The sequence below is a fragment of the Oreochromis niloticus genome, linkage group LG5 (genome assembly GCF_001858045.2).
Source record: "Oreochromis niloticus isolate F11D_XX linkage group LG5, O_niloticus_UMD_NMBU, whole genome shotgun sequence".
Taxonomy (NCBI): domain Eukaryota; kingdom Metazoa; phylum Chordata; class Actinopteri; order Cichliformes; family Cichlidae; genus Oreochromis; species Oreochromis niloticus.
In genome coordinates, this window is record NC_031970.2 from 1,678,630 (window position 1) to 1,703,000 (window position 24,371).

The 24,371-nt window shown below is 47.3% G+C and overlaps 1 protein-coding gene and 1 long non-coding RNA gene across 2 annotated transcripts in view; one reads left to right on the forward strand and one right to left on the reverse strand.

The window, feature by feature from the left end:
* grm7 (glutamate metabotropic receptor 7) overlaps positions 1–24,371 on the reverse strand; it is a 165,660-nt gene that overhangs the window by 59,152 nt on the left and 82,137 nt on the right. Inside the window, 2 exon segments of the mRNA XM_005462578.4 lie at positions 7,790–7,944; positions 8,736–8,871. Coding sequence (XP_005462635.2) covers positions 7,790–7,944; positions 8,736–8,871 — 291 coding nt within the window.
* On the forward strand, positions 19,267–21,179 carry LOC106096822 (uncharacterized). The gene is made up of 2 exons (XR_001223181.2): positions 19,267–20,147; positions 20,274–21,179. It is a non-coding gene; the product is annotated as an uncharacterized LOC106096822 (long non-coding RNA).

Below are 24,371 nucleotides of genomic sequence, written 5' to 3' on the forward strand. Positions count from 1 at the left end.
AGGCAGGCAGTCTGTGGACACCTGGTCAAAAAACCCAGAAACTATCGTAACGTCATCAAACCACGTCTTTGTTACATACTGAGGAACTTCACTGGGTACAGGGAGGTCACGAAACGTCGTCTTTATGGGGAAAAGTTCAGAGTGAAACTAAAGAAGCTGATCAGGTGGTAAAAATAAACGAGGGCTGATTCTCTGTGATAATGATGAGACACACAGGAAGACAAAGGTGGCACCAAAGCTAAGGTGAAGTCGATCAAAGAGGAAGAGAGGACGAACACAAACAGGACTCCACACAGGAAGTAACCTTCAAAATAAAACAGGGACATGAGAGCGAAGCAGAAACCAATACAGACTAACACTGACTTCATAATAAAGTAAAAGTGACATTTGAAATAATTTGCTTTTAACCTCAAATACACCGAGTTTGGAGTTTGGATCAAAGCCTGAAAAGAGAACAAAAACCTGACGCATGAAGAAAGAAAAACATCAGAAAGTCTCTGCAGCGGAGCCACGACGCTGCAAGGAAACCAGGTCCTGTGGTGGAATTAGACACGTGTCAGGATCCATCAACAAGTTCCCAACAGGATCTAACAAAGAGCTTCAGGAGGAAAGACGGGACGCTGGGAAACCAAACCCCCAAACGATGAAGACAATAACTACAAACACAGCAGTTAATGGCGCCTGTCAGACGCTGCTGAGGGCAGCAAAATAACACGGCAAGAAGGAAAACCAGAGAAAACCAATCACATAAAGCTCTAAACTTCACAATAAAACAGGAAGTGAAGCCAGAGGGAACAAACTTCGAGACGATAAAGGGATGCAGACGGAGAGAAGTAAAAATCCATAAATCCATATTCAGAAAAACACACAGAACAGGAAGTTCAAACCCCGCCGCCTCTGAGCCTGAGCTCGCTGACCAATCAGAGGCTGGGATTCTGACACTGTGTCCTCCGGGCTCGCTGTCAGCTCACAAAATCCAAAAGCCTCTCAGCTGAAACATTTGATCTTTGTGTTTGTGTGTCTGTGGTACGCGTTAAACGACGTCAGCGTGTGGTATTTGTAGTATTTGGTGCTACACAGAGGCTCGGTGCTGATGCGCATGCCTGCAGCAGCGTGCATTTCTTCTCTGGGCTCGGTCTTCCGCTCTGAGCTTTCTGCAATCTCACACGAACAACAACAAGTGTGCTGTTAGCGCACAGAATCATCCAGAAAGCACAAAGAAGACAAACAAGCCGAGGCCACGTGGGGTCACAGCTCCCTCTGCAGCCAAGCTCCAGCTCTAATGGCCAAAATTAAAACAGGGTGCCAGCGGCTTGAGTCGCAGCCAGAACTGCTGCCGGGGCAACAGAGAAATGACAATTAGCGCCCTTACTTAGCCGAGCCTTGAGTGGCAAAAACAATTGGAAAAGTAGTTTAATGCCCTTATTTAAGATAAGACTAATCCTTAATGTGAAAGGAACGCGTGAGAGGTGGAGGGCAGGGCAGGGCGAGGCACAGACGAGACTGACTGCAGGCGTCAGTGGAGCTGCTTTCAAAAACAAGAGGCTCCATCCACCAAATCCTCCATGAAGCAGGTGGATTTGTGTTTTGGGACAATTACAGCCTGACTGCGAAACACGGCCTGGTTTCCACATCCTCGGTGGGAAGCTGCCATTCCACATCACTTTAAGCTTGACCGCTGCTCCAGTGTTTCCCATCAGATCCAGTAAAATAAAGCAGCAGCTGAACTGACTTTCATTTCAGTGTTGGTGGGATGAAATCATGATGAGCAGCATCCAGACGAGCATTTGCAATAACCAGCATGTCTTAACACTTGAATATCCATATGCAACAGAGATAATAATGTGATATTTCATTTCATTCAAAAGGTGGATATTTTCTCTAAATGCAGCAGGCGGGTGGTGTGGGCGGAGGCAGTCTGAGAGACTGGAGACGAACGTTGGTGTGAAGCAGGAGAAAGGATGCTTAGCCTGATCAGTGTCAGCGGCTAAACGTCTCCTCCTCCCATCTCTTTGCCGTTTGTCAGATTAGTGTTTCGTCTGCGAGCAAAGCCAAAGGAATCGTCTGTGACGGGCTGCCAGAGAGCATCCCGCTGAGTTAGAGGAGTCCAGGGAACAGACACGGAGGCAGCGCAGCCACAGACTCGGGCCTGCAGTGGGACCGGGCCCTGCAGAGTCAGGCTGTGCTGTCCTGGGTTCAACCCTCTCACATTATAGTTCCTGCTTAATCTGAACAGCATGCAGTGGAGTCAGGAAACTGATGCACTTACATCACTTAATATTAAATCTAATAACTTTTAGCATGCACATGTGTTATTTCTGTGGGAACAGAAGAGTTCTTGTCAGGTCGGGTTTTCAGTTCTGCTGCATTTTTAGGCTGGCCTCTCTTTAGAGAGGGGCGAGGCGTTCAGTCATTCGAGAGGTGCTCAGAGAAGAGCTGCTGCTCCTCCACATCAAGGTGTTTCAGGCATCTGATTAGGACCTCTAATCATGAGGTGTCCCAGGTATCTCTGAAGTCTCTAAAATAAGCCGAGATCGCCGTCTCTGAACACTAAATGTAAAAAGCACGTACGAGGTTTCTACAACATCAGTAGATCAGCCATGATGACACTTTCTGAGACTATCATCCTAAAATCTGTTGTAAAGTGCATCGGCAGAGCTCTTTTACTTCACTGTAGCGTTCTGTGTTAGTTACTTCATTTTTGTATTATTGATTTATCAAATATTACACCTGCCTCTGTCTGGATGCACGTCGTCTTGCCTCTGAATAAATATCAAGGCCTCTTTGTTCTTTGACCAGTAAAACAGCAAACTAACAGCGGACGACAGTGATGCGCAGAGTAATGCAAGATTGAAGGCAGAATGATGAAACTATAACTCTGGAAGTGAATAAAAGTAAATGGAAGAGTTCAGGTGTAACAGGAAGTGAGAGCACGAAGCTTCGTTCCTAACGTGACCCGTCTGACTCTCTGCTGATGGAAACTGGCGTGAATGGAGTCGTATAGAGCCACAGTTCATTTTTCTCGGCTTCACGGCTGCGCCGACATCCATCACAAGCCGAATTTGTGTGACGCTGCGCTCGCAGTTATTTCCTGCGTTTGGCGGTGTGAGGGAGGACATCCATCCTGGCAGATGCTGATCATGTTTTAAACATGGAGTCAGATTAAAATCCGCATCCTCCTATCTCCGGCGCACACATGGGCACGCTGGAGCCGGCAGCTCAGGGCTTCAAACAAAGAGGCTGGAGCTGGAGCGCAGTGGGCGGGTGGAGGAGGCGGAGGGAGGCTCCTCTCTGCTTCATTTCCTCTCCTGCAGTTAGACTTCTGTCTCCTGGACTGCACAGAGCTGCTTCACCACCACTCACACCTTTGAAGGATTTGCGCTTTGTAACGAAGGATGCTGTGCATCGTTTTCCCATCAGCGCGAGCTCGCCGCATCGTCAATGCAAATTCAAACAATAAAAGAATTCATACCCAACAATTAAACAAAGGACCTCAGGCCTCCATTTGTTCATACAATAACATGTCGCAGCTCCGCCTTCCACAATTTAGATTTCATTACATTAAATGAGAGTAAGTGATTTGAGTTAAAGACATTTAACTCACAATTCAAGAAATCTCTGTCCCTCTCGTCTCTGTTACCTCAACGACCGTCCCTCTGAAGGTGTGTTATCGAGGACGTGATTGACTGCGCCGCCAAGCCCGACGTGATGATTGGTCCTCACATTTCAGCTAAAAGTTGTTCGCTGCTGCCCGCCTCGGTCACGCTCTCCATCACTGTCGATGAACCAAAACCACGAAGCTAAAGCTTCAGATCGATATCAGTGACTTATGTGCACGATTAAGTGTTTCATCATCAGACTGAACGATGACGACAACGTGAAACTAAACTCAGACTGAGCAGTGAACTTAAGGACAAAGGAAGACATGACAGCACAGCTGAGCGAACTAGGGAAACGCACAAAGGTGACGTTCAGAGTGTGGAGCAGGACGGGCCACAGATTCAGGTTCAGATCTGAGGAGTTTCCAGGTTATGAGCAACGTGACTTCACCCAACTGTGAGAGTCCACTTTCTGTCCCGTGGGTGCACACTCAGAAATCCTTCGGACAAAACTGAGCGGACTCTGGTGGACCCTGAAGGCTGCTTTCATGTCTCCTCGGTTCAGTGACTTCCTGAAGCCTCCATTTCCTGTCCGTGACTCCGTCTCACTGCTGAGATCCAGACATCCAAGTGTCTGGTGGCAAACAGCCCACAGCAAGAAGAACTGAACTTTACCTGTTCAGGTGGGAAACACTGAATGTGTCACCTGCAGGTTTTTGGTGAACAGACTCGGCGCTTTGCCAGTTTCCCACAAGTGTGACATTAAAAGGCTCAGATTTGTGGATTAGAAGCTGTAATTGAGTTTGGGAAGTGGATTCATCCCGGCTGGAGATTGCAGACTCAGCAGGCATCTTCTGTCGGGGGGAAACTTCACAGCCTGCAGCTTAATTCTACCTCATCTTCAACTTTCTCTTCTTCTTCTGCTTCCCCTTTGTTCCCGACGTGTTTTCCCCAAAACCTTTTCTTCTCCACATCCCCCCCTCTGTCTCGCTTCCTCTCTTGGGTTCAGTCTCAGCAATTATCGGGCACAGTAAGCAGGGCTGCGTTCAGGCACGCAGCGCCACGATTTACATGAAAATAGAAGCTGGATTTATTTTCTCAGACTTGAAAAGACAATAAATCAAAGCGAAACTGACCTCCTCTGTCCGGGATCCGAAACACCGACTTCGCCGCAGATTTGAAACGAGGTTTTGATTTATTCATAATCAGCCTCCGTGTCTTTAACATGTATGCGATATCAGCCGGTGTGACAGGGAAGGCCGCAGAGGGAGAGCGTGCGCAGCAAAGCGATGTCTGCATAAATGAGGACGGCTCCTGTCACTGCACACATTTGTCTGGACAAGTCTATAAGTCGGACAGAGGCCTGCATTAAAATCATGCAGACGTAACCTTTCAGAGCACAGAAACAGGAACAAACACGGCGTTTCTTAAATGTTTCAGTCGCTCACAGACGGCGGGGATCCGTGTTTGTTCCACCTGGATGAGCCTCAGCGATCAGCCCGGCTGTTCACTGGGTGAAGAGATGAGGACAGACGGTCGGCGTGATCTACACGTCTGTGCAGCTGGACCTGAAGCAGCATCAGCACGTCCAACTGAGACGCCCAGACCTCCCTCTCCTCAGCACCTCCTGCATCTTACAGAGATATCATCTCTCCCTGGGGCCTCCTCCCGGCAGGAGATGCCCCAGCCATCTCCTTCAATGCAGAGGAGCAGCATCTACTCTAAACTCCCCCTGAGTGACAGCGCTCCTCACACTGAGGCATTATTCACGGGCCACAGGTGAGGGTAGGCGTGCAGATCAGTAAGTCGACGCTCACCAGTGTGCAGGTGGGATCAGAAGACCAACAGTCCGTCTGTTCCCGACCCTCAGACACGTGAACTCTTCCACTTGAGGCAGAAACTCGTCGCTGACCCAGAAACCAGCCTTTTCCAGCCGAGAGCCGCCGCCTCAGCCGATTCGCACTCAGCTGCGAGCCAGCTATGAGTTGGAGGTCAGCGCTCAATGAAACCAGGATCGCATCATCCGCAAAAAACAAAGACAAGAGGTCAGTGAAGCGTGCGCCCTGTGCGGCCTGGCTGCTCAGAGAAGTCCTGTTCTGAACAGTATCAGCGAGGAGGTCAGCTCTGCACCTGCCACGCCCCGCCGGGACCTTACTGCCCGACTTACTGTCTGCCAGCGTGAGCCCTTATAAAAGGACCGACACTGATGGAGCCCCAGATAACCCGGGGAGGGTAAACACGTCACCATCCATCCATGCACGCTGGCCTGCATGCCTCCGTTTGGAGTGGCAGAATAACAATGAGTCCAGCTCTGAGACTTTGAGAGTCATAATCTCCGGAGGTTTAAGTATTATTGGTGACGCTGAGTCATCCTCAGAGCTCAGTCCAAACAGGATCAGCGGGTGATGTAAACCCTGCTCTCAGAGCACACTTCACAGGCAGCAGCTGATGAGGTTTGTGCAGAAGGTTAATCTGCCTGTGACTCTCATCATAAAGCAAATTTCTCCCCATCACGAGTCTCTTCCTGCTCCTCGCGGCGTGCCCTCTGGTGTAATGGGTCTGATGCCCTTAAACCTGACTCACCCCGCCCCTCGTTACGCTGCAGTGCTCTCTGCGAGTGCCTTTATGCTCAGAAAACCCCCATTTCCATAAATCAGTCATCAGAGCGCAGAGTTTATGAGCGCAGCAGCTCCTGTCAGATCCGAGGTGACAGCCCGAGTTTGGCAGCAGAAAAAAGGTCAGAGCGATGTTACGCGCGCAGAAACAGAAACGCTGCTGCGGCTGCTTCCGTTCGCCTCCTGACAGAAGTATTAGTGCTGCGAGAACAAAAGAACAAAGAGCTCAGACTTTATTTGAAGTCAGAGCGTTGAAGTGGCACAACAAACCGCCGCCGTATATCCCCGTCACCATCTTTGTTTGACACGACAGCCACGTTCGCCGTCGTCTGTAGTTACGACGCGCGCTGTAATCTAAACGCTGCCATCAGCACCGATGAGGAGGTCGGCCGTGCTCTCGTTACGTTTCCTCTGATCTGCGGTTTCAGCGTCGTTACGACGGCGGCGCTTCTCTGCGTGTCACACCTCTGAAGAGAGTTCAGAAAAACACTCTGGCACAAAGGAAGAGGTCGGGATTTTCAAAATAAGTTAGCTTTGCTTTCCTGTCTGTTCAGTGTGAGGCTGCAGTGACCCCGGAGTCACAGAAACACAAACATGTTTTAGTTTTAACTCTGACACTAATTACTGACTCAAACAAACTGTTTGCTTAAAAGGTTTTTTTCAGCTTTAATTAATCATTATGTGCACAGCAAAGGCAAACAGTGTCCTTGAATAAGGTTTTTAAGGTTAACTGTCCCACTCACACTGTGAACGGCGTGTCCGTGCACAGCAGCAGCGTTTCATCTGCACACAAACGGGATCTTTTTTCAAACCTGATACTTTTTATTAGCGTCTCAAACTGACAGAATAAAACAATTCAAAGTCTGCCAGAGTAACTACAGTCAGCCTCAGCCGACTGCTGCAGACGGCGACTTTAGTAGGCTTAAAGATCATCACTGTGACATCAGAGGAAATACAGGAAGTGAAATCATTTTTATGCCAACACAACACATTTGAAACTTTCTATAAAAAACAGCTGAACAGTTTCATATTTTATCGGCGTGCATAAAAAGTCAAAAGCATGAGTGTGTTTGGACTCTGCTGCAGCTCTGCACCTTTAATATACGATAATACGTTTATGGTCACGTCTTTAAAATCATTACAGAGAACGTTTTCAAAGAGTTTAAGGCCACAGTGAACCTTTATTCGTCTGACAGGAAGTAAGAAGAGCAGAGAAAGGTCTCCTTTAGTAAAAGCCCTCCGTGCCCGGTGAGATATTGGCTTTCTGCAGCGCTGATGGAAGCAGAATAATGACGACGAAATAATCATCATCAAAAGAGTCCTGACCAATCTGGTGTGACTGCAAACCCAGAAATGCGAGACGGCGAGCGTTCCCGACATGATTGAGTTTTCAGAAGTTCTGCTTATTCAGGAAGACGTGGAGGGAAAAAAGTCTGTTTCGGAGATAAGAGCGAGCGCCGAGGACAGACAAACCAAGTTCTCATTTCCTTCATGTAGCAGCCAGCTGATAAACTTTACACTCACATATTCTCATAGAGACGAGCAACGTGAAACCATAAGCGGCGAGGGACTTACCGCTGATGGTGGCCCTCTTCGGCAGGATGGTGATGGCTCCCACCGCGGCGTCCTCCAGGTGCTGGATGGGACTGTTTTTGGCGCCCCAGCTGTCGGAGCCGATCCACAGGAAATGACCCACTTGGTCCGCTCGCTTACTGGCGTTCAGGATGCCCCTGTGTGAGAAAGCAGTCACAGCCAGCGTCACAGACCCCACCCACACTTTAGTTTCCACATCACTTTACCTGCAGAGGTTTATGTCCTGGACCAACGCGGTCACTAAAGAGCCTAACCTGTCATTATCCACCAACCCGCTGCATCTACAAGACGTCATCTGTTTAGTTCAGGCTTTCCTAAAGGCTGCTGCTGAAGACTTCGAGCTCCGTCTGAGCTTTGGACTGATTAACGGAGACGCTGAGTCAGAGGTGGAGAGTGAGTGAAGAAGGACTGTGGAGACGCAGGGGAACAGAAGTCTGCAGACACCGATCAGCGCCACGGAAAACTTTTCCAGAGTGTCTGATTGATGTCGAGTTTTCCTCAGCCTGATGTTAACGTGAATATTTTATCTGCTTTAACCTGGCAGAGTACTCATGAACGTGGCTCACGTCTAATCTCCCGCCAGCTCATCCAGGAGCACCGAGGCGTTTCCAAACCGGCCGAGAGACGTAACCTCTCCAGCGTGTCCCGGGTCATCTCCAGGATCTCCTCCCTTAGGGTCGTGCTCATTATCCCAAACATTTTTACTTCCTCTCAGTGGATGGAGGGTGCCGGCATGACTGCGAGGTCCTGATGTGCTGAGCATCCAATAAAAATCCATCTGAATACATTAAATATAGCAAATGAAAAACGTAGTATTGTGTTTGCTGGCACTAACACATCAGTCCTGAAGTTTCCTCTCATTCTCGCTGAGGTGAAGACGATGATTCAGGTCACGTATTTAACTTTTGTACCTCGGCAGGATTATTACCTGATGTCTTCATCGGAGGCGAACAGGATGACCGCCCTGGCGTACCGAGTGTCCAGCAGCTGGCGGATGATTTTATCAAAGTCGGAGGATTTGTGGTCGTGAGGGATCTTCAGGGACTGAGCGATACAGATTCCACCTGAGCAGACAAAACAAAGGGCACAATTAACTTGGAGTCATCAGCTTCCTGAACTGCAGCAGCCTTAAAAAGTATAATTTATCCGTTTTATCTGCAATGGCTTTAACCTTTCAGAAACAGCGTTATTAGAGGTTTGGCCCCGAGCTCGTCCTAAAGGTTAAAGTCTGAGAGGACGAAAGTGCAGAAGAAGAAGGAGGACTCTGCTCTCCTGACATTTCACGAAACCGCCGACATCTCCGCACACAGTCGCCTTAACAGTGTGAGAGCTGCAGGCTGCCTTCAATAAATGTCACTGACAGAGAAACGCTCAGCCGCAGCTCTTCTTCTCCTCGCCACGCCGACAGGAAAGCTTCTGATCTCACGTTTGTTCCGACTGATATGGAAATGGTAAATAAGTACAGGTTTCAGCTCACCTGAGCCACCGAATAGCAGAGCGAACCAAACACAGCGAACCATGAAACAAATGACAGTCGCTCATTAGAAGCATTTTATCAGCTGAGACGAGATACAGATACAGGTGTTCAGTACTGATGTGATCTCAGAGGTAAATAAATCATCATAAATCACCAGCAGTCATTAATAATGAGCATAAAACTCCACTTAAATGTTGCTTTAACAGCTTTGGAAGATAAAATGTGACACATTCACCACACTGGCAATAATTTAACATTAAACAATGAAAATATATTTACATTCCCTTCAGTAGTTTGTCTGAGTCTGATGTTAGTTACAGTCTCAGGATGATGCATTCAGTGACTCACACCTGCATTTTCTTTGATAGCCACCAGGGGGCGATACCTGCAATTGACAAAGCTTTCTGGTCCTGTAGAAGTTTTTGGGAGACTTCCTGTTTGTAGGCTCAGGTGGTTTCAGGTCATACTCAATTCAATTCAATTCAGTTTTATTTACACAGCACCAAATCACAACAACAGTCACCTCAAGGTGCTTTATATTGTAAGGTAGACCCTACAGTAATACAAGCAGGTGACCCCCTATGAACAAGCACTTTGGCGACAGTGGGAAGGAAAAACTCCCTTTTAACAGGAAGAAACCTCCAGCAGAACCAGGCTCAGGGAGGGGCGGGGCCATCTGCTGTGATTGGTTGGGGTGAGGATAGACAGGATAAAGACATGCTGAATGAAACATTTTGTCATCGTCTCCCTCAGAACGGAGCGTTGCATGCTCATTGGTTAGTGACTGAGAAATCACCAGCCAATCAGAATCCTGTGGGCTTACAGGTGTATCCACTGCTTGGTCAACCCGTCTGGCTTCAAGAATCAAAATGGTGATGAGAGTGATGTCATACACTCAATACAGTCTCGAGTGTATGACATCACAGTGGTTACGCCCATCTTTCATACAGAAGCAGCTCTCTGCTCAAAAACCAGCACAAAAGAAGAAGACAGAGAGCGGACATCGGGCGCTCCTATTGGTTGGTTCATGAGACTGAATGAGCCGAGACAAAGATGTGATGTCAGCTGTGACCATCGACGGTAAAACCACCGTGAATCATTTCACCTCTGATCTTTAAGAGCAGACATCTCCTGATTATCTCAGAGCGTGACATTAACCTGTGGCCGAGTCGTACCTGATGGAACTCACCAGAAGAAAAAGCCGAGACGGAGGCTGGCGCGGCGTGCACTAACATATTTCCTTCATTGCTCAGAGATTACAGGAGAATCCTGGAAAACACGAAGCCACGCCATGAAGTCGAGTCCAGCTGCTCGCACACAGGCGTGCACTTCAAAGAAGACTCCTGAGCTCAGTTTTATTTGTGCTCCATATTTTTATTAAAAACTGTTAAATCAAACATGAAGGTAGCTGAAGAGCAGCGTGTGTGAGCTTTCACTGTTTCATGCTGGAACACTTCAGGTGAGTCCTGCACACAGAAAATCCCAGAGGGCGACGGATGGAGCCAAACATGGAACTACAGACCGGTCGCAACGAGGAACGACAGGTGAAGGATGACACCTGCTGTATTCATCACGGCTACTTCCACGTGTCCATGTGTGGGCGGAGTTTATTCTCAGGCTTAAAGAATTTGTTTGACTGCCTGTTTACGAGCGACGCTGTGAAGGTTATATTATCACGAGTTTAGAATATCTGGATTCCAGGAAGCGTTAAAATCCAGGGTGCGGCGACTCGGGCAGAAATAAAGGGAGCTGGCTTTGTGCAGCTCGGAGACGCCGTAGTGGAGCTTAGGCTCACCTTTGGAGCTTTGTGATTGACAGCTGACACACAGGTGAGGCTCATTCCTGAGGCTGTGTGATCTCAGGGTCACAGACGTCGCTCGTCTATGACTGAGCACGAATGTTAGAGCGAATTTTCACAAATTTTTGACTTTTTCTCAATTTCTTTTTAACATTTTCCCAATAATTTTTTTTCTAATACTTTTAAAAATATTCTTTGACATTTTTTATTTTTTTTTCTCAGATGTGAAACTTTTTTCTTCACTTTTATCTCAGAGTGTTAAGAATAAATTGTTACTGATTTTGACTTACAGTAAACTTTGGATTTTTTAAACTTTTTTCTTTATTCATTTTTTTCCTTCATTTTTTGAAACTTTGTTTTGATTTTTATGAAAATATATTTTTTCCTTAATTTTGACTTTTTTAATGACTGTGATTTTATTTCCTTTAACAGACATAAATACTTCAGTGTATTCGAGTAGTTTTACTTTGTCGGAGGTCTTCAGCAGTCGTGTTTGTCGTTCCCTATGGGCTTCATGAAGACGAGGATAAAGATGAAGGCGAGCCAGCAGGAGTCTGAAGCTTCGGCCTCGACGCCTCATCTCACATTCAGCTGCTGCCGTGGAGCGAGCGAGCGAGCGGAGGAGGAGGAGGAGGAGGAGATCTGCCGCAGCTCCACATTTTACTCAACAAATGAATTAAACATTTGGCGTTTGGTATTCAGGCGCCGACTCCACGCAGCCGTCACAGCTCTCAGTTTTGCAGAGGAGCGCGGCGCTCTGTCAGGCGGACGCAGCGGTTAAAAACAGGGTTAGACATGAAACCATGTTTCTGTGTTTAATCATCAAAGTATTTCATCTGATTTAATCTGACGTCACAGAAACTCCTCCACATACTCACAGCAGCAGCAGAAGCGTGCGCAGGTGACAGATGTTGTGATTTGGATCAGTTTAAATGAAACGGATTTAAACTGATAAACCCAACAAACCGGTCCGGTGACCGATCCAGACCCAGCTCATGACCATGCTGAACAGATGAGGCTGTGTCTGGGAGAGCAGGTAAAACTGATGTGAGGTCACTTCAGCACAAACCTGATGTCTGAATGTCAGCTGCACAGATGTCACATGACATTTTAAACACTACAGAGACTTCCTGCTGGCCTGAAAAGGTTTCAAGTGGCTGAAAGCAGAAAAATGTCCCTTCAAATCCTGGAAAAGTCACCAGAGGATGATCCGGTCTGTCAGGGTCAGGAGGACTGGGCCCCATCCTGTCAAAGCCTCCAGAGGCCATATTTGTCAGGACGAACAGTCGAGAACATTCGAGCAGTAGCAGCTAGCTGTAGATTAGCTTAAGCTGCTAATTAGCAGTAATGGATCCTGGCTGAGTATCATGTGACCAGCCCGCCTCCTCTCAGTGTGTTGCTTGTGGTAATTAGTGATCAGTTATTAATTTCTAGAAAGAATTTATGTTTTGTTTTTGAAAAGTACAGAGTCTAAAGCAAATGCAACAGGGACCTGCATCCTGTCGGCCTCCTCACAGTCCAGATGTCATTTGGCTTCACCTGATCAGGGACAACAGGTGACTCTGGGTTAACTCGGCTCATTAGCCGCTCCTCCTTCAGTCGAACAATGAGCACCGTCAGTTTAAAAAAAGCAGGAAGTCGCTTCGGACGTCAGGTGTGACGGAGACTTTTATGTCTTTGTAGGAGCTGTAAATGCCACCGTCAGTGCACCACACACAGAAACAGGATCTCTGCTCCCCCGAGGACCCCTGACCTCACGTCCCACCCTTTATCTTCCCGGCCGAAAGGTAAAAAACCAGACTTCGAATAAGTGCGAGGCAGAGGAGCGAAGGCCTGCGTGGGACGCCGAGCACAGACCGATGCTAATCTTTAAACTTCCTCTGATGTCGCTCAGATGAGGAAACACACTCTGACTTTGAGAGGAAGCTGGGTGCTACTCGGGACAAGAGAGTCTCACAAACACTGCTGAGCTGACGCTGCGATGTGGGAAACATGGCGAAGCAGGAAGAGACGAGAAAGGAAAGGAAGCGGAGGAAGAGGACGGACGAGCTCTGAGCGGACCTGATCTAATCTGAAGGACAGTTTTCATATTTACTGTGAAGATCAGTACGTGAATCTGAAAATGTTTCCCACTGCTGGTAGACAGTGAAGACACCGCCATTTTGAACCTGTAACCATGGCAACAAAGCTGACTTAGACACGATGAAGCCACTGATGGTCAAAAACACGGATGCAGCTCCTGGTTCAGAAAGATGCAGCCAGTGCAAAAGTGCCATAAACTGCTTTGACCTCTGACCTCTGTAAACACTTACAACGGAGGATTATTCCGGGCATGCTCATTGGGTAAGAACTTTTGAGTGACAGTCAGATCCTGAAAACGCTCCAAGTCAGCGGGTGATGTCACCGTCGCTGCGTCCACGTTTTATACCGTGTCATCGCGAGCTGCGGCCATGACGCTTCTGTTTGTTGAGTCACATGACTGTGAGTCTGCTGCCTGATACCAACAGGAACTGAATCAACAACGAATCAATAGAAGCCAAACTGTAACAGCTGTGTTTGTCCCAGTCAGCGAGTGGCTCCTCACCGACATGCTCCAGCAAACCTGCAGCGGCCCTCGGCTCCTGACCATCATCACACACAGAAGATGATTTATTAGGGAACACGAGTCCAGATCAGATCATCGAGCAGCAGAAACAAACCATGTCTGAGAAGCTGACACAGCTCAGACCGCAGCTCCGAAACCACGTGATTAAAAAAGTCTCCGTGGAAACGCAGACGCGTGCAGAAACATCGTGCATATTTCAGCGTGTTTGATCACATGAGATATAAACGGCTTGCTTTGAGAGAGGATGAATCAGAAAGAGGCTGAGACGCTTTCATCACCATCAGAGGCGTTTTCCACTCCGGCCAACGGCACCATATCAAAGTGCTGCGTTTGTGAGCACGCTCAGAGAGAGCTTATTAGCCAAGGCAGCGGCAGCAGCGGTCGCCCCGGGGTCGGGTGCATTAGCATACTGCACCTCACAGCGTTTGGTGACAATTTACAGCACGTCCAAACTCTGATGTCTCACAGGAAGAAGGTGTGACAATGATGGCTTTGAATTAGAGCCTGACAGGAAGCAGCAGATGAAGGAGAAACCCTCGAACACGCCGGCTCGAGACTGAAACACATGCCACAGATCTCAGCTGGTGAAGAGCTGGGACGCAAGACTGGCTGTCGTCATAGGCGTGAATCTGAGTGTGAGAGCTGCCTGTCTCCATGTGGTGGCGCTGCAACGACAGTCCAGGGTGTGCCCCACCTCTCACACTATGACAGCTGGGATAGGCTCCTCCCCCCATGACCGTGAAGGGGATGGATGACATCATCAATACCAATTTACCATCATCAGTACTTTTTACATCATAAATGCCGACCTGCGCATACATGTTCACTGATATGCAGATGATCCTCAGCTTTAGTTATCTATGAAGCCTGATCATATACATTTATCCTCCTAGGACCTGCCGCCCACATATGTGGACATCACATTTGGGTTGTGTAGAGCACAATACTAAACTTTGCTCTACAAGTGCCTGATATCCACTTACGAGGACGTTATACTGCCACTGCTCTATCAAAATTTAAAACCAATGTCCTCATTAGGGATGAGTATCATTTAGGTTTTATCCGATACCGGTGCCAAACCGGTACTTTTGAAACGGTGCCGGTGCTCAAACCGGTGCTTAAAGAATGGAGAACACAAACTTTGTCCAAAAACCTCTCATGTTTAACTGTTTTCCACTTTTTCTTTGGTCATTTTAGCCTTTTTGGCCCGGGTGAAGGGAGTATCTGCCGTCAAACAAGAAGACAGCCGCATGTAACTACGACGGTGTTTGCTAGTTCACCTTACATGCATTAATGTAATAATGTGGTTAGCCTACTCAACGTAAATTACACACGAACAACATGAAGCTACTCACGCAGAGAAGAACGGCTGCTGCTGCCATCATCATCCTCATCATTTCTGCTACGCTGACAGGGCTAGGGGCCAGGACTCTCCTCTTCGGGTTTTTGGGGGATGTTGCTAACTCCGGGTCCGCTAACAGGCACCACACCCGCAGTAGATGTGCTCGGTGTGAGGTCTCGCAGCAAGCTATCAAACACGGCGCATTTCTCGGCTTTAAAAAAACCCGCTATGCGTCGCCAGGTGTTTCATCAGATTTGAGGTGTTACCTCCTTTGACAGTATCACAGTATCAGCTTAAAGCACTTGTTGCAGGCTGCTGAGTTTGCATCTTTTGCTGTGAAGTACAGCCAGACTTTTGATCGCTTCGCCTTGGGCATTTTTAATCTGTAGCTCTGCTCTAAAAGAACGTACGTACCTGGCCCCGCCTACTATCCTCGGAAACGTAAAATGATTGGCTAGAATTGGCTCAGGAAAAAAAAAGCACCGAAATGTGCGCTGCTTTTCGGTCTGGTTACTACCGTTTAAGTCAGAACCGGTGCCATCACGGCACCGGACACCGGTACCCATCCCTAGTCCTCATGTGTGGATCTCATTTTTCTCAGAAGCAAAAATCAGGTAAAAAAAAAAAAAATCAGGTAATTCTTTGTTTTTACATTAATCAGGTCCCAATCAGCCCAAATAGCAAAGATATTAAAAATGCTGCCATGAAGGAGTTCGAAGGAGGTTAAACCACAGGCAAACATGATAACATCAGTCACAGATTTGATCAGTACCGCTGTTTCTGGAATCGACTTCTTCTCTCACCATTTTTCAACACAACTAGAAAAGAAAGTATCAGCTTTGAGATAAAAAGCCCACCATGAAACATGGATGCAACTCCCATGATATCACTTCCTGAAACTGTTAACTCATTGGTTAATGACTGAGCCAAAATATACGCCAAAAATACGCCAAAAAAACATCCCTCGTGTCAGGTTGAATCTCGGTTTATCCAAACTCCGTCTGTAGTGCAGCTCAGCAGACTCCAGCTTTTATCAGTGTTTCTGCTCACAGACACAACTGACGGATAATATGAGAACTAAACAGTCATGATTATCATGCTGGCATCCTGCTGTCAGATGTTGTGTTGAAGGTTTTGGTCGTAAAGAAATAGAACAAGAGAAGTTTCACAAAGTTTGTCCCACAATCCATCATCCATGGGCGAGGCATGCTTACAGAAACACAACAATCCATCCGAGAGCTATTTGAGTTGAGGGCAAAGCTGTGGAACGATGACCGGCCGTAACAGCACAGTGCTTCCAAACCTAAAAACTAATCTGCCGTTTTTCCTCCTGCAACTGCAGATCAGCTCCCACGTTTGTTCTCACGTTTGATTGGCTTTCAGGTTTCATTCATCTTCTTTGGTCTGAAGCTCGTCATATGATGAAACCGTCCTTTTTCTATATTTCTGAACGCGTCAGCCCCAAACAAACAGCTTGGCTGTGAGTAATTTACAGCGACATGTGGCGCTGAGGCCGTCAGCTGACAGGAGGCGTGAAGAAGAAGCAACAGGCTGTAAAGAACGAGACACAGCAGCCAATCAGAAAATAAAGCAGGCAGTAAATCTCGTCTGATCACAGCTGAGGGAGGAAGGTGCTCGACCTTACCAAGGCGCTCAACTACTGTCACATTACTGTCGTGTGTTTCAGCCTCCGTCGGACCGAACACAGGAAAGGATCAAAAACCAGTCTGATTAAAAAACACCTGCAGTGCTTTCACACCAAATACATAATAAAATCACAGATAGTACAAATGACCTCACAGCTGCATTAAGTCATGTCTTATCTGAAACCACAGCTCCCAGTGTCCAGGAGCTGTGCAGCAGTGGGATGTATGTTCCCGGGTTCGGGTGTTTTTTGGCTTGTTGAGGTCTAATTTTACAGCAAAATGCTGCAGGTGCCTAATTTCAGTGTTTCTGCTCATTCAGACTGAAAACATTCGGGAGCATTCAGCTGAAATCATTAAAAAAGCTGCAGGGAATTCATGTTTTTGTCAAAGCTAAAAGTTTCCCCGTATTTCCAAACCACAGACGGAGAGTGCCGCAGTCTTTCTCAGACATGAAACTATTAAAAGAGCGTCAATGAATCAGCTTTTCGCCCAATAAATGGGATTTTGTGTGACTTCCTGTTTCCCGGGTTCTCTATAATGTAGGTGGAGACTGCACAGTTACCATGGATACAACGAAGCTACAAGGAACCCGACTTTAATTGGGGAAAGCGAGACGAGTGGTGAATGCGATGGTGTATTTTTGGCTCGGCGGTGTCAGCGTAGGACTGCAGCCTGCTGTCAGACTCATCAGATACTCTCTGTGAGTGCGAGGCCTTGCTGCTGTGTCACAACAAGCATCTGTGAGATTGAACTGTGAAAAATTCATGTGGAGGCACCAAAAACGGAATAAGAACATTCCCCATAGGAGAGAAGTTTTGCCCGGGTGGTGAGGGCTGAAATAATTCAAACACGGCTGCCTCCGAGTTCGTTTCCTCACTCCGGCCGTTCCTGCTGCTATTCTGGGCTCACGTTTGGGGTGGAAGGAAGAAGGCTGATCATCACAAACATTGAACCGACACAGCGAAGGTCTGATGGACCGACAGCTGCACCACAGGGCTGTACCGTGATGCTGCACTTCCTCTAATGTCCAGCAGGGGCTCCAGCAGTGACTCAGTCCCATGTTAAACTAATCTGGTCTTTAAGTGATGACGCGACGAATCCTACTTCCGGGCCTAAAGTAGTCTGCGTTTAATATGGCTTTTGTGTTGTTAACATGTTTAATGTTTTGTATTTTCTTCTATTTAATCTCAAAAAGCTCCTAAAACAGTCAGTGATCACTGTTGACCTCCCTCGGCTTTTATTACCGCTAATCATTTATTTAAGCTCAGTTTTTAAACCCTTCCGATGTAACTACAGCAGTATATGAATGACTAACCTCGTATTGTGGATGGATTATCTCACTTGTTCTCCTGGCTGAAGTTTGGTCCGTTTACAGCATCCTGCCATGCGATTACATTTGTTCCTGACCACCGAGAACACTCACGTTAACTTTTATCGAGTGGAAAAAAAGTTAGCTTGTTTATGTTATGCTAACATAGCTGTGTCGCTAGCGGTCACGTAGCACATCATTATATACCAGCTAGCCAAACTTCAGTAACCCTACAAACGTCACTGCTGTTTAGTTTCCTGTCTTCATTTATGTTGGAAGTGATAGCAGAGCTGTACGTTTGAATTTGTTTCCAAAACCCCGCAGTCAGGACATGCTACATTGTATTTAGATGGAAGCTAGCGAGCTAACTTCCTGCTAACTGTCATAAATTCCGTTTTCATGGATGCCTGGATGATAAACTCAATTGTTACACCTGGTAGAGCAGAACACTGATCATTTTATTAAAGATGAAAGACTTTAGACAGTTTTTCAACTCTCAGGAATGCCGCAGTGATCGTTTGATATATGGACCTGCAGCAGAGTTTAGGCCCAGACACGGCCAGTGACGTCAGACTTAAAGCCCGGATAAGCATATTTACAGCCTGATACAAATTCCCCTTCATAACACCTGGGAGGTGTTTATAACTCATCTGTTTGCATTATTATGGGCGTGGCCTCTTTGACTGACAGGCTGATGGTGACAATGCTGTAGCTGCTAGCTAGGCTTCACCTCAGCTAACTGGACCGTGTTGGTGCTGTTGGAGCATTTTTAATGACATCATCTGACCAGTAATATGGCTGCTGTGAGGTCACTAACAGACCGTTATCAGGATGTTACTGAGGAGCAGGGAACTGTGTGATTAGCTGATAAGTTAGCACTACAAGCTAAGTTGTGGTGAGTTCTGGCTCTAAAGAAACCAACATGGCAGATTTCTACACGCTAACACTGAGTTTTCAAAACAAGACCACAACCACTGGGTGGTCCATCTTTTATGTACAGTCTTTGTGAAGCAGTGCTTTTGCCATAATTCATCTTTTGATTCATTGGTTAAAAACTGGTTTGTAAAAAATTATGTGGATGCTTAGTGTGAGCTGTCTCACTATTGCCATGGCAACAAGCGACGCCTCATCAGTACCTGAGGTCTGACGTGTATGTGACGTGTTACATGTGCCAGCTGAGCTGTTATTGTATCGTTTGAACCATCACAAACACATAAAGAACATAAACATGTGTCAGTTCACAAAAGCCTGACTTTAGTAAACATTAATAATAATTTGTAACCATAATTAGCCTGTTAGCAGTCAGCGATGCTACGTTGACCCTGGAAGGCATCTGTACTCTCACAGCTCCTCTGTAATCGGGCTCGTCTGCGTGTTCCTGCAGCAAAGTAACTCTCAGCGCGATGCTTCCTGACTGTTCAGCCTGCAGTGCAGACAGTTTTCTGCTATCTAATCACCACCAACAAGTCATCAATCATGCTGTCCCCACTGTAATTTGGAATCAAAGCTCGTGGCGGTCGTGAAGCTTCACGGCGCTCAAACACGCCCCCGTGGCCGTTAATGAAAAGTGACAGCATGAGCGGGTGATGGACCGGGGTCGGCGTGCAGCCGTCCTGCTGAAGCAGCCTCCAAACACGTCAGTCAGAGTCAAACTGAAGGAGGAGACGGCTCAGCAGCCATCAATGAGTCCTCGCCACGGACGCTTCAGCTCGGGCGTGTGCAGCGCACTTCCTGATGTCACGTTTTAAATGTGTGTGATGATTGGACGGGCTTCTTCTCCCAGAGTCCCTCTCAGACCGCTGAGGCCTGGCCTCTCCTCGGCCCTTCGCTCAGTGCCTCCTCACCTCTGCTGAGTCGTTTTAACCACACGTCACAAAGTCGAGTCGCTTTGAGTCACGTTCAGAGAAAAGAGGAGACGACAGGAAGTCGTCGAGTGAGCTTTAGTTTAGTCCAGGTTTCACCTCTCAGGAGGATTTAACCATCGTGACGTCCGGTCTGACGGAGACTGAAGCGAGCACAGGGGAGCAGCAGGAAGTCCTCTCAGCTCACAGCGTTTCTCTGCGGGAGACGTCCTCGTTCTCCTTCCTGATAACCTTTATCTGATTCAGACTCAGACGCTGTCAGATGGAAGCCGTCTGCTCGGTTTAGCAGGAACATCTACAGGTAAATTTAATGCTGGTTATCGGCAAACATCTGACAACATCAGGCCTGGAAATGAGTTTGTGATCCTGTTTAATCAGCTAAAACACGCTGCTGCGCTTTTTCTCCAAACTTTGAGGAACTTTTCAGACTCTTCATTTCCACAATCACACCTGGGCAGCAGGCGCCCTTTGTTACCTTAGTTAGCTTTAAGGAAACATGGAGGTCTGGGTTAAATTACACAACAGCGACCTTCGCCAAAGGACACCCGGTGCAGCCACGCCTCTCTGAATGAACAACAGTATTCACGGGAATGCAGAAGACGCCTGTGCGATCGCCTGCACTGCTGCACTGGAGCTCTGCAGTGACAACAGCCTGTGAACGTCTGAAGGACAGAGTTAGAAAAAGTTTGTTAAACACACATTTAATGAACTTTAAGAGTGTTTAGATTTTTTACACAGGATGAGCTGATATTGGCCTTTTAATAGGGCTCAAACACAGCTGTCAATTAACATTAATTAAAGATCTCTGATTGGCTGATTTGGATTTTAGCTGGACAATCTCTCCTCACATGTTTTTTTGTTTGTTTTGTGCGACTTGTTGAGCCCCTGAGTCTCCTTTAGCGCCCACATGAGAAGGATAACAGGTTTAGCTCCATCATCAGTGGGATTCATCTTTACAGCCATACTGGGGGCAGTGATGCGGCTTCATCTGGCACAAAGTGCTGGAAAACAACAGCTCCTGAGACGATCCAGCTGTTTCCAGCTGTGCGGTCCAATCAAAGGGGTTCAGAGCCGTTCTGTCACAGGGGAACACAAACGCTGCGGCGCCGCTGCGTCCCCACGAGGAACATCATGAACATTCATATTTTCCTTCTGTGTCGGCACAAACAACACGTAGCTCAGAGTGCTGTCAAAGCCTCTCTGCATTAGCGCCTCCTACAGAGCACCTGTGGTTCCTACCTGTGCTGTTTATGCTGCTGTAACAATGATAATCAGGAACTTCTGAAGCTGCATGACTTCACATTATGTTTCCCTCTTCTAACCAAACCAAAGACTCAGTGGGCACTTGGAGCTCACGATCAGGTATTTCTCACAGTAATCCGGACCTCCCCTCTGATCCCAGCCACAGACTTCTCACACTCCTGCAGGAGCCGCACGCCCGCACAGGCAGACACAGAGATGGTTTCTACCCACAAGCCATCAGGCTTTTGAACCGTTGACATTCTGCACACACCATTACACACTCACTACAGTTACTGGACTCTACACACTGTCACTTTAAACCACTTTAAATCATAACTGCACAAGTTTTGCACAACCTGTAAATATCAAAAATTGCTTTAATTCTCTTAATATTTATTACTTTAGTATTTTATTATTATTTTCTTTCTTAATATACCTGTACACTTTCTATGTTCATGTAAAGCTGAGGAACACGAGCCAAAGAATTTCCATCCATCCATCCATTCACTTCGGCTTATCCTTTCCAGGGTCGCGGGGGGCGCTGGAGCCTATCCCAGCTGTCATAGGGCGAGAGGCGGGGTACACCCTGGACAGGTCGCCAGTCTGTCGCAGGGCCAACACACAGGGACAGACAACCATTCACGCTCACATTCACACCTAGTGACAATTTGGATTATCCAATTAACCTATCCCCTCAAACTGCATGTCTTTGGACGGTGGGAGGAAGCCGGAGTACCCGGAGGGAACCCACGCAAACACGGGAGAACATGCAAACTCCACACAGAAAGACCCCGGCCTGATGGTGGAATTGAACTCAGGACCTTCTTGCTGTGCGGCAACAGTGCTAACCACCGTGCCACCGTGCTGCCCCCAAAGAATTTCATTACAGGTAAACGTTGCTACGCTGTTTATCTGTATATGACAATAAAACCTGAAACTTGAACGTGCTGTTGTCCCTGCAGTGTGATTTCAGTTGTCTCCGCCCATCAGGACCCCCCATTTACTTTTATTGGATGGAAAAAAGTCAACACTCATCTTTCACCTTCACTGTGCTAATGTGTTTCTGACCATAGCAGATTATTATGTGCATTATTTAGCTCGACTGCAGTAACCCTACAAACGTTGCTGCTGGTCTTCATCTGTGCTCACAGTTTGATCAATCAGTCACATCACGGTGTATGATCTGCAGATGGAAACCAGCTCAGCTAACTTCTAACCTCTTCTCTGTGCCCAGATGTTTAAGTTATTGGAACACCTGTGAGAGCAGCCACACTGATCATTTTATTGGAGATGAGAGAATCTGGGGTGTTTTTAACTCTCAGTGATGTCACAGTGTTTCTTTGAGTTTGGGAACCGAAGACGACGGCTGATGACGTCAGACTTAAGATTCAAGCACAAAGAGGCATTTCTCAGCTCAGATTTCCCATGAGGCCTTGCTCGGGGCAGATGCATCATATATGACGGGTGGAGGAGGACGGTGTGAGGACTGTGGCTCCCACCGCTGAGGGAGATATTTCAGTCTCTCTGAGCGCGCTCTGCCTCATTAGAGATGATGAATGTGGAGGCGCAGCGAGCAGTGGGAGCCACAGAGGTGCAGCTCCTCACGTTTCAGGCCACGTCCGCTTTAACGCGCGTCATTTCATCGTAAGGCAGATGCTGACGCGTAACTGTCTGAGTGCTTTTTAAAGCAGCGTCCGAGCTGCAGCACGCGCTGAAGCTAACGGCCACGAACACGCGACTCCATCGAGGTCAAACTCTTTATCTCGTCTCCAAGAGCAAAACTAATCTCCTCCTCTCTCATCTTCATATTTTACAGCCCTTCCTCTCTTTTGTTCTCCCTCCTCCTCCTCCTCCCGCTCCGTTATTACTTCCTCCCGGTGCTTCTGTTGATGAGTGGGGAGAAATAAACAGCTCGGGGGCCGCGAGCGCAGCCAAACAGCCCCTCTGTGGACCCGTCCACCCCGGGGAGCTCATCAATTGACACCGAATTCGCTACAATAACTGCCAGAGAGAAGAACGAGCCCCGCGGCTCGGAAACACAAACACAGGCAGACATTAAATACACCTGTACCTGCACACACACACGCACACGCACACGCAGACACGCACACACACACACGCACACACACACGCACGCACGCACACGCAGACACGCACACACACACACGCACGCACACACAGACACACAGCGGACATGTTCAGACCCATTACCGGCTCATCTGTAAAATCGCTGCCTGACAGTCTCATCAGTTCAGACAAACACACTGCACAGTGTGTGTGTGTGTGTGTGTGATGCATGTATGACACGTCACCTAACAGGTATCTCGTGTTTCCTAGAAATAAAAACCCTTACTTGGATGAAACAAAAGTCCAAAAGCTTCTTCGGCCTCATCTTTAGTCAGAACTTTGCAAATCTGCACAAACCAGCGTCACCTTGGCGACCACACCTGTCGCCGTGGTTTTTACTCACATCACAGATGCAAAGGATTTGGAATTGCATTAGTGTTTTCCCTCTCTGTGCTCGTGGCTCTGCTGATAACCTCTGGGAGCGCCTGCTGTACAACACGTGAGCAGAAAGCAGAGCGCTTTCACGCTGCGAGTGTTCACGCTGCGATCGGTGGAGCTTAAAGACCGCATTTACAACACGGAGTGTTTTCAGGAAAATGTTCGCTTCAAACATGAGGATCTAACAGGGATCTAAAATCAGCCCCTGAGGTAGAGCAGGGCGATATGACCAAAAATATTTATCGCGATATACATTTGAAAATTTGCAATAACGATATAACTGACGATATAATTGACACTAGACAAAATACTTTACAACTCCACAACTTTATTAGTGCAAAAAACACCATCAATGTATTTTCATTTAAACAAGCAGCTGTTTTTTATGTGCATTAAAATTATATAAAAATGTAACAGTGCAAATTCCTCGCTGACAGTTTAACCAAAAGGCATTTCCAGTGGAAATTGGCCGACATATCATCAGCATAACCATGTATAATATCCACGAAACTTAAAAAGAGGTTATACACACACAATACGCTAATATTATGTTGAAGCACAGTACGTATCACTCCGCCAGGCTCCTGCCTACGATAGCCGTAATGCTCCGACAATCCACCAAGCGGTGCGGCTTCGTAGCTTAGCAAAGTCGCACTAAAACATTTGACAGATTTTCGTGTACCACATAAAATCGTTTCGAGGTCAGTAAACACAACCAGAATTCATACATAAGGCACGCGGGATTATAAGGGACACTGTCGATTTTCAGAAAAATCAA